Here is a 10,691-nt window from a genome sequence, read left to right as displayed (position 1 = left end):
CGTTTCATGTGCCTGTAGGCCATCTGGATGTCCTCTTTGGAGAAGTGTCTGTTCATGTCTTCTGCCCATTTCTTCCCTGGGTTATTTGTTTTGTGGGTGTGGAGTTTGGTGAGTTCCTTGTAGATTTTGGATACTAGCCTAAAGGCAGTTTTAGTCATGTCCAGAGGGTGTATTTGCTTCTTTTTCAGATGAGTTTTTGAATCTCTGGGAGAATAATCCATTTCTGCTTCTCTTTCAGTGGCTCAATGCGCATTGGTAAGGATTTTATACTCTTCACCAAGAAGGAAGACACCATGACTTGCCTCTTCTTGTCTAGGACCTTTCATGAGGAGGAAGGCATTGATGAGGTAGGTCCTATCCTTGTGGTTCGAGTTGCCATTTAAAATTTCCTGGATTTGTCTCAGTGGCAGTTACGCATCCAATTCTTGATTTTGTCTCAGGCCGCGATCTCACAGTCCTGAGTTCAATCCTTGCATTGGGCTCTGTGCTGACAGCATGAAGCTTCCTTGGGATTCTCTGTCTCCTACTCTCTCTGCCTTTTTCTCTTTCTCCTTTTCAAAAATAAATAAACATTAAAAACAAGCAAACAGACATTTCCTGGATCTGCCCAGGGTCTTTCTGTAGGTTATTTACCATAGATGCTGGGATCATTGGGGTTGCAGGATTGCAGCCATACCCCTGTTATTAGATGGTTGGGTGAATTGGTTGAGAGAGGGTAAAATCTCAAAGCTTCAGAGAACAGTTTGCCTTTAATGACTTGCTTCAGGTCATCCAGTGACAGGAACCAAGGATTTATACCTTCTTTAGAACTGCAGCCTGAATTCATTCTGGCAGAGCATCAGTATGGAGAGTTTTATCAAGGAGAGTGTTTTGGCTTCATAACTATGGGTGGAGACCACGGGCTGCAATAATAATAGGAACTAATAGGAATAGTACAGTCTTTCCTATATGATGGTGATTTTGTGGAATGTGCAATGAACGTATTTTCCTTTTGAAGAAATATGTTGCTTTAATCATTTGTATCAGAAGGTACAAGTCAGGTACCTGTAGGGCCTGGGTAGGTAGTTAACCAGTTAGTGAGTATATGGAAATCATCGTAAGTTCTTTGCTAAATGGCAGATGACATATAGCCCCAGTTCATCATTGCTATGCTGGAAGTCCTAATGAATCTAGAATATTCTGATTTTAAAACATTTTGGTAATTAACTAAGCTAAACACATGCTCAGTTGATTTTCTTTGTGGCCCAGTGGTTCAGATATCTGCTGGTCTGGTGAGGTCTGTGCTTCCTCATGTTGGAGATTAGGGACAGCCTCAGCCTTCCCAGCCTCAGACTGGGAAAAGTGGTGACCAGAGCTTTAGAGAGGGAGTCTCAGACGGTTTGCAGAGAGAAATCCATGGCTGTTGGGTAAATAGATAGGTGAATTTGGTCAGGCTTTCAATCTGATTAATCTTTGTTGGTTAGCTGTGATTAACTTTGTGCTGGCCCTGTTTAGATATGAGCCTAAATCATAACAAATTAGTTCATGTTGGGACGGAGAGGCTATCTTTTTCCACTGCCTTTCTTTGGCAAGCCAGTACATGTATTTGCTTTTTTGGTGCACTGTGTCAGTTCATCCATCATACATGGAGTGAGAGAGGTGCTGTGGCTGGAAAGAGTAGGCTCCTGGAAGAAGGTAGGGCAGGAGAACATCTGCCCTTGCTGTGATTTTTCAGGAATGTTTCCTAATGGACTGTGGGTGGTAGGGGCAGGGTGGTGAAGTCCATGGAAATCATCTGTTCAAGGCTGCCACCTTCCCTTGTGGGAAGGGACTTGGCAGATGTGCCACCTTAAGAAAGGTGGTGGCCTCTGGAGAGCAGGGAGGGCAGGTCAGAGCTTTGATGAGTGTGTAGGGCTTTACTTAAACAGCAACCTTCAAAGGGATTTTAAGCAAGGGTGTGGCAGTATCAGTGTATCTTTTAAAAAGATCAGCGTGGTTGTTGGATGGTGATTAGATTGGAAAGATAGAGGTGTTGGAGTAACTAATTGAGCTGCCCTGGCTATGTGTAGCCTGGCAGAGCCACAGCAGGGAGGCAAGAGATATAGGAAGAATTGTCATCTCTTTAGCAGATGGGCCCACAAATCTGATGTTTGATTAGTGGAAAGGGGAAGGAGGGTCATGAATGTCCTAGGTTCTGATATGGCACCTGGGGCGTGGTGGGCTATCGAGCTGGTGAAGAATAGAAGAGAGAGGCATACTTTTCCTTTAGTCTTTAGTGAAGAATTTGTTTTCTCCTGAACACACAAACTTAAGTCTGAGTCCAGAGCTTGAGAGAATGCCTGGGCTCTGGAATCCTTAGTAGCAGATGAGCTCACCTAAAGGAGTGTGCAGAGTGAGAAGAAGACTTGGGATTTCAGGGATGCTAACCTTTAAAGTGTAGGAAGAGGAGAAAGTGTCAAAAAAAAGGAGTGGCCAGATGGGTAGGTAGAAGGAAAACCAGGAGAGTGGTGACATTGAAACTAAAGAAGTGTCCTAATGGCAGGGACAGGTGCCAGTGGAAGTGGATGCAGTTTAATGTTATTGTCAAAAAAAAAAAAAAGCTCATGTCACCTGGGGCTGCTGTGAAAAATGGGAGTTGCGAGTGAGGTACAGATTCACAGAACACAAGAACTCAGTTGCCCTAGTGAAAAAGCTAGGTTGAAATTTTTTCCTTACTTGGTGCTAGAAGGTCACTATTTTGGATTGTACTCTAGTGCAAACTCAGCCAAGATTTTAAAATAAGATCATTTTTGGCTGGTTAGGAATGTGTCCAAACCACCTCTAGGGATGAATACCATCAGGCATTAAGCTTTTTAGAAACCAGTAAAATCTCTCCCAGCTCTCAACAGTTTATCACCCTGGAACTTGTTAAAATACAGTGTCCCTTTTTCCTCAGGGGGCCATTTGATTTGAACCTTTGAGGTATCTCGACTGGTTTACTCTACAGAGGGAATCAAGCAGACAGCCAGGCTCTCTGGGACAGCTGGCTGGGGTAGGAGTACATCTAAGTCTTTGGGAGTGGCACTTGAGGATAGGGTTTTAGAAGAAAAAGTAGGATTCCCCCCCCCCCCAGTTTTATTGAGGTACAGTTGATAGGGTAGGATTTATAAACATAAACATAAGATTAAGTTCCATAATATGGAAGAGTATATTAAAATACGTGTACAGTTGGGAGAATAATGATAAAGTGAACATGAAAGCTGCCATGATAGACTGATACTAGGAGTTCCCAGGGTGCCTCTCACCAGTCGTATTCCTTATTGTACTTCTGAAGGAACTGCCTTCAGGTAGGTTTTGTGATGATCATTTCCTTGTTTTTCTTTATAGTTTTGTCACCTGTATTGTGTGTATGCATTCTTGAATAATATTTAGTTTTGTCTCTTTATGACTTTTATGTGAGTGGGTTCCTACCATAGTTATCTTTTTCCATTTTGTCTTTTTCATATAACATTATTTTTGAGATTCATTCATGTTGATGCTAGTAGCTGTTAGTTTGTTTATTGTCATCACTACATGGTCTTCTGTTGTAAAAATATACAGCAATATAATTTATCCATTCTGTATTGGATATTTGCGTTACTCTTACATGTTTGCTGGCACATAAGTGCAGTTTTCTGCCAGGATATAACCTGGGAATGGAATTGCTGAGTTGTAGGTTTATATGTATTTTTGGATTTACTAGATAATTGAAGTATCTTTTTGGTAGTAGAAAGTAGAATTATTAGCAGATTAGGAAGATGGCCAGGGGCATCCCAAGCAGGGCACTGCTCATGCCGAGACCCCCACAGCATAAATCAGCGCATGCCAGAGGACCTAGTGCTATTAGGTTGAGTCTTGGAAAGGGGAAGGGGCAGAAGCCACAGAGCCTCTGGTGCCAGGCTGCAAAGCATAGACCTCACACTGGGTAGTGTGGAGCCACTGTGGAGAGGATGAGATGGATGTACATTTTAGGGGAAAGCGGTTCTGGGTCCTCCCTCAAAGTGTCTGCCTATGCGTACTCCAAAGGTGATAGTCCCATTGCCCACCTGGAATGCTCGGACCCGGGAACCTGTCACAGACAACGTGGAGAAGTTTGCCATTGAGACAGAACTCATCTATAAGTATTCTCCCTTCCGCAACGAAGAGGAAGTTATGTCTCAGTTCATGAAGATTCCTGGGGACAGTGGTAAGTAGGCTTTGAGCCTGCAGCCCCTAGAATCCAGGAGCTCCAGAGCCATGAGGGGTGTGGGGATGGGTGGCGGGGCAGCTGGAGAATGAAAGGACTTTTTCCCCAGGAACACTGGTGATCATTTTCAATCTCAAACTCATGGATAATGGAGAACCAGAGCTAGACATAATCTCAAATCCAAGAGATATCCAGATGGCAGAAACTTCCCCAGAGGGCACGTGAGTGTGGCTGGGAAGGGAGAGAAGGCTTGGAACTGGTGTTCATTATTTCAGGGAGGGAAAGCTCTGGAGGTGACCTCAGGGAGAGGGGGGAGAGCTCATCCCCCGAATTTCCCAGTATTGGAGTTCATGAAGCTGAGCACGCCTGTGTCTTCTTGCCACAAGCAGAGGGATGAATAGGACAGCAGCTCCTCAGCTAAGCCCAAAGAAAAGATTAATGATTTCTTGCCCCAATTCCTTGATTTGACAGAAGAAACCAGGGTCTAGAGAGGGGTGAGGATTTGCTGGGTCTGTGGTGGAGCCAGTGGTAGGGCCGGGTCAGTTGTCCATGGAGTGCCTATGCTGGAGACGTGAGGGGTGTGGTGCCCACACTGAGGGAGCAGTCCTTCAGGGTGGTGAGAGAATCAAAGATGTGAGGTAGAAAGGTGAGGGCCTACAGACAGGCTGTCCTACCTTACTTCTGGTCAAGCTAGTTGTGGGGTGTGTGATGGTACTCCTCTGTTCCTGCCACCTCTAGGAAGCCAGAGCGGCGCTCCTTCCGCGCCTATGCTGCCGTGCTCTATATTGATCCCCGGATGCGGATCTTCATTCATGGGCACAAGGTGCAGACTAAGAGGCTCTCCTGCTGCCTGTATAAGCCCAGGTAGGAGCCTGCTGACCCTGCTCTGTTGTTTCTATTGAGCTGAGAATGGGGCCTTGGGTGTGTTTCTCTGGGACATTGTAGTGATGCTAGGAATGATGATAAGAGGCTCTGACAGTGTTTATTGCATTTGGGCCTTTAAGCTGCTTGTGATTTACCACGTAGAAACTTCTGAGTCCTGAGGGAGGGACACAGATGGCTGATGAGCTGTGGAGGTTGGCAGGTGAGGCTTGTTGAGCATGAGTGCCTTCTCTGACATGGAGGGTGCCCTGCCTGGCACAGTGAACTGTATGAGCCTCTCAGCTTCAGGCCCAAGGGGCCTTTAGATACTACATGGGAGAGCAAAGACCCTGGCTGATTGCTGAGATTTGTTTCTGCTGTGGGATTAATGACATACTTGGTGAGTAGTGGGGTTGCTAATCAGAGATGGAGCAAGGGGCCAGTGGAATAAGGAATTTAGTCTTTTTTGCTAAAATAAGTTTTGTTTTTTTTTTTTACAAATGAGTTTTTATTTTATTTATTTATTTTTTAACATTTATTTTTGAGAGACAGAGACAAATCATGAGCAGGGGAGGGGCAGAGAGAGAGGGAGACACAGAATCAGAAGCAGACTCCAGGCTTTGAGCTGTCAACACAGAGCCTGACACGGGGCTCAAACCCATGAACTGTGAGATCATGACCTGAGCTGAAGTTGGACATTCAACCAACTGAGCCACCCAGGCACCCCAAAACAATTTTGTTTTTGACTCATTATCAATGCATCCTGGGAGGAGGCAGGAAGGCAGGGTGCTTCCTGAGTTGCTCAGGTTGCTGCCCTACCACACCGATGCATGGGTCTTCAGGTTGCTTTTTCGCCTGTTCAGGATGTACAAGTACACATCAAGCCGTTTCAAGACTCGTGCAGAGCAGGAGGTGAAGAAAGCTGAGCATGTGGCACGGATTGGTAATGCCCCCCACCACCTGGGCAGGAGGAGTCAGGTTGGGGTTGTCCGGGGGATACTTGTGGCCAAAGCAGGATCCAAAAAAGCTCTGTCCAGCCCTGAACCACTGGTCTGGTTCCTCTTGTACCTCCTGCTGCATGCCAGACCTCTCAGCAGTTTTTCTTCCCAGACTTACTTTCTCTTCATCAGGCATTTATAGGGATTTATCTAAAACAGTGTCAACTCTTCAGTTAGTTCAGAGTGAAGAATCTGGCCCAAATACTTGTGAAACTGATTTTCCTGACTCCAGGGCAGAAATCTCAAGGTCTCTCGTGTTGATAGGGCTTCTGGGCTGCTTGATGGAGAGTGATTGGCTGAGCACTTTGATAACTTACAGCTCCTGCTGAGGCTGTAACTCTGGTTGCCTTGGGCAGTTATTGACCTGTTCTGGTTCATTGGTAAAGTTTAAAAAGCATGTTTCAAGTATAAATAATGCCTGTTTTGTTTGGGCCTCCAAACAAAAGAATGTTCCTTTTTTCGACTCTGCACTCCAGGCAGGGAGGTTTCTTTCCCAGCTCTCTTTTTCCTTGACAGTGCACATACACCTTGTCTAGCGGGTGCTACACTGTGGGATTCAGGAAGAATGACTAAGAGTTTTGAACCTTTGAATTCCTTATCATGATTTCTTAATGGTTTTTAGCTGAGGAGAAGGCGAGGGAGGCGGAGAGCAAAGCTCGGACATTAGAAGTTCGCCTGGGTGGAGACCTCACACGTGACTCCAGGGTAAGCTCCTAGATCTGAGCAGCTGTTGTCCAGCATTATGCCACTGTATGGCATAATCTTGGCTAATCATTTCAACATTCTGACAACCATATGAAGTGGACACTGTTAGTATTCTCAGTTTATAGAAAAGAAGATTGAAGTGAAGATGTCATTTGCCCCCGGTCACACATAGTAGTGAGAGTCTGAGCAGTTTTCTACCCTCCCTGTCTGATACACATATCTGTAGACTCTTATTTCAGTTGAGAGTGTTTCTTCCTTCACTTGAGTGAGTCTGATCAAGTGAAACACAGCTTTTGAGTTTGTCCACATCAAGGCCATTTTCTGTAGAAGGAAGTAAATCTCTCTGAGTGTGGTGTTGCATTCTTGTGATTTAAAACAGTTTTAGATGTTTGTTATAATATTGCCTGCTGTGCCCTGAGCCCTTCCTCCCTCACTTGGTGCCAATGTACATTTCCAGGTAATGTTGAGGCAGGTCCAAAACACAGCCATTACTCTGCGTAGAGAAGCTGATGTCAAGAAGCGGATCAAGGAGGCCAAGCAGCGGTGAGTGCCAGGGCAGGCTGGCTTTTGTTTTTTTTAAATTCTGTAGCTTTTGTACTCTTTATTGACAAAGTGCTTGAGGAATCCTTACCCCTCCAATGAGGTTGCCATTTTGTCACAAAGATTGCTTTGGAAAGCTATTGATGTTGTGGTCCCAAATGCTTGTCACATGCCCACTACAGGTTTTTTGGCTGAGGTAGGAAAAGGCAGGGCAGGGCCAATCCCTGGAATTGAACACTCGACCTTCCTTCTTGGCAACTCCCTCTCTTTCCTTTCTTCCTCTCTCCCTTTTGTCCTTTCTTTCTTTTCCCCCCCCTCACTCCCTTTCTTCTCTCTCTTTCCTTCTTTGTCTTGTCCTTTTTTGTTTTTTGTTTTTCCCTTTTTATTTAAAGGATGTATAAAGTGCTCATATAAAACTTGTAAAGCACAATCATTTAAGAAATAGGATTTGTATTATCTGGTAATATCTTTTAATATTTTATCTGTGGTTACAAATGTGGAATAATGCTGCAAATTGAGTTTTGGACCTTTTGGCCTGGCTCATTTGATTATCTCCATGTTTCACCGTATGTCTGGAGTTTCTTCGGGCTTTGAACCTTGAGTTCCTGGATTGCTGCTTCGTGGCCTTCCTATCACAGGCATCAGTTTCAGGTTTCTTCTGAGTCAGTTCAATGCTCCATCCGTCTGGTTTCCAGCTCCAGGATTTTGTTGATCTGTCACATGATAGTCTCTTCTCTCACTTACACGTTCATTGTACTGGTGAATTTTTGTCTTTTTAAAATTAGTTACTGTCAAATTAATAGAGTAGGTATAACCTTGTGTTTGGTCCACCATGTAACTATCTTTGCAATGATTTGTAGCCACTTTACAGTATCCCATTTATACTTAAATCCATCCCTGTTTTGTTACCAGAAGCCAAAGTCATATGCTTTTAATTTGGGATGCTTAGAGTCATTGCACTGCACATATCCCCACCAAGTCTAACAGGTTACACATTGAATGTAGATGCAGTACTTTTTGCGTAACATGTCTCAAGTTTTAAGTGTAAGCTAACATATCTTAAACGTCATGGTGTTTGTGTGTTAATGGGTTGATCTGCTTGAATTTATCTTGTGTCTTCTCAGAGCACTTAAAGAACCTAAGGAACTGAATTTTGTTTTTGGGGTCAACATTGAACACCGGGACCTAGATGGCATGTTCATCTATAACTGTAGCCGCCTGATCAAGATGTATGAGAAAGTGGGCCCACAGCTGGAAGGGGGCATGTGAGTATTACCCAAGGAGTGCTTTTCAGCCCAAGGCAGATGGTGGGAAGGGTTTTGGCCAATGGAGTGACAGAGCTATGTCTTCTTTCTCCCTGCAGGGCATGTGGTGGAGTTGTTGGGGTTGTTGATGTGCCCTACCTGGTCCTGGAACCTACACACAACAAGCAGGACTTCGCTGATGCCAAGGAGTACCGGCACCTGCTGCGGGCGATGGGGGATCATCTGGCACAGTACTGGAAGGACATTGCCATTGGTAATGCCCTTTCTGTTCACTTCCAACCTTAGGATACTCTTCACACCCAAGGGCGTGAATTTAGAAAGAGTGAGAGACTGGCTCCTAATATGATGTGTGGGTGTTTGCTTTCTAGCCCAGAGGGGAATCATCAAGTTCTGGGATGAGTTTGGCTACCTTTCTGCCAACTGGAACCAGCCTCCATCTAGTGAGCTACGTTATAAGCGCCGGAGAGCTATGGAAATCCCAACCACCATCCAGTGTGGTGAGCCAGTGGTCGGAACCCCCTCTGACTCTCATATAATATAGTCCATGACCCTTTTTTCTCTGTACCCTTGCTGGCCTAATTTAACTAACATTCATGGACTTTTGGTCCCACTGGGGATATCTGTTTGGTGATGGCCCTGGGAGCTCAGCCTTGGGGCTGTGCCAAGTCCCACCTTTCCCTCCTGAATAAGACAGAAGGTGTCTGACCTTTCAGACTTCACTTGGTTTGGTACCACATTGTTAATAGTGTAAATAATGACTGAGCCAGAATCCTGTTGGAGGGAGAGGGCCTGGGAGCCTTGAAAGTCCATGATATAAAGTATCTATTTTTGCTAGAATTACTGTCCCTGAGAAGAATTACTGTTCGGCAAGGAAAGCAGAGGGGGCATCTTTGCCTTGTGACTGCTTGGGAGGAACCTGCTTACACACAGTTGTTGTTGGGTATGGTTGATGTTTGTTGGGGTGTTTTCTGTGTCACAGATTTGTGTCTGAAGTGGCGAACCCTCCCCTTCCAGCTGAGTTCTGTTGGAAAAGATTACCCTGACACCTGGGTTTGCTCCATGAACCCTGATCCTGAGCAGGACCGGTGAGCACTTGCTCTAACAAGGAGATTGTGGGTATCTCCTCTTTCTTCTACTATATTCTTTCCACCTTTTCGGTAAATAACTCACTGTGCATCTTGAGGTCATTGCTGATATCCTCATATTTCTGTCTTGCTGCAAATAATAAGTGCCCTGGAAATAAGAATACATGTCTGTCCTGCAGTGAGTATTAATTCTGTACATTTGGGAACCCTGAGGTTGTTATACTGTGGTGAGAGAATGGGTTGGCCGAGGAGGAAGGACCATGTCCTACTTAGAACCCTGTTTGTTTTTTTTAAGTTTATTTATTTATTTTGAGAGAGAGAAGGTGGGAGCCAGGGGGAGGGGCAGAGAAGGAGGAGGAGAAAGAATCCTAAGTGGGCTCTGCACTGTTAGTGCAGAGCTTGATGCAGGGCTTGAACTTGGGAACCATGAGATTATGACTTGAGCCGAAATCAAGAGTTGGATGCTTAACCAAGTGAGCCACCCAGGTGATCCTGGAGCCCTATTTTGCCACAACCATCCTAGCACCTTTTCCCAACAGATGTGAGGCTTCTGAACAGAAGCAGAAGGTTCCCCTGGGGACATTCAGAAAGGATCTGAAGACACAAGAAGAGAAGCAGAAGCAGCTGACAGAGAAAATTCGCCAGCAGCAGGAGAAGCTAGAGGCCCTGCAGGTGCATGGGTTATGGGCAGTGGGCAGGAGCCTTTATGAGGGATCTATCTGGGATGGGACAGGAACCCACTCAGTGGCTCACTGGTTTTCGAGTACACCAGGATAGTCATTAAAAAATTTTTTTTAAAGTGCTTGTTTAATTTTGAGAAAGAGAGTGAGAGCGCATGCACAAGTCGGGGAGGAGCAGAGAGAGACAGAGACAGAAACAGATAGATAGAATCTGAAGCAGGCTTCAGGCTCTGAGCTATCAATGCAGAGCTCTTTTCAGGGTTTGAATCCATGAACTGTGAGATCATGACCTGAGCCAAAGTCAGATACTTAACCTACTGAGCCATCCAGGCACTCAGCCCTTTTTTTGACTTTTTCTTTTTTCATGATGATCA

General features: G+C 45.1%; 1 protein-coding gene across 6 annotated transcripts in view; it reads left to right on the top strand.

Moving 5' to 3' along the window:
* MORC2 (MORC family CW-type zinc finger 2) overlaps positions 1-10,691 on the top strand; it is a 41,653-nt gene that overhangs the window by 21,012 nt on the left and 9,950 nt on the right. For all 6 annotated transcript variants that reach the window (XM_029922941.1, XM_029922938.1, XM_029922940.1 and 3 more), the window contains 12 exons: positions 239-347; positions 4,024-4,183; positions 4,293-4,404; positions 4,922-5,047; positions 5,908-5,987; positions 6,665-6,747; positions 7,205-7,290; positions 8,412-8,552; positions 8,651-8,805; positions 8,921-9,049; positions 9,532-9,637; positions 10,177-10,309. In XM_029922941.1, the coding sequence (XP_029778801.1) occupies positions 239-347; positions 4,024-4,183; positions 4,293-4,404; positions 4,922-5,047; positions 5,908-5,987; positions 6,665-6,747; positions 7,205-7,290; positions 8,412-8,552; positions 8,651-8,805; positions 8,921-9,049; positions 9,532-9,637; positions 10,177-10,309 (1,420 nt within the window). The remainder of the gene's footprint in view (positions 1-238; positions 348-4,023; positions 4,184-4,292; positions 4,405-4,921; positions 5,048-5,907; positions 5,988-6,664; positions 6,748-7,204; positions 7,291-8,411; positions 8,553-8,650; positions 8,806-8,920; positions 9,050-9,531; positions 9,638-10,176; positions 10,310-10,691) is intronic.

Source organism: Suricata suricatta, chromosome 14 (assembly GCF_006229205.1).
Source record: "Suricata suricatta isolate VVHF042 chromosome 14, meerkat_22Aug2017_6uvM2_HiC, whole genome shotgun sequence".
Lineage (NCBI taxonomy): Eukaryota > Metazoa > Chordata > Mammalia > Carnivora > Herpestidae > Suricata > Suricata suricatta.
The sequence above is the reverse complement of the archived record's forward strand: the minus strand, read 5'-3'. Positions and strand labels throughout refer to the sequence as shown.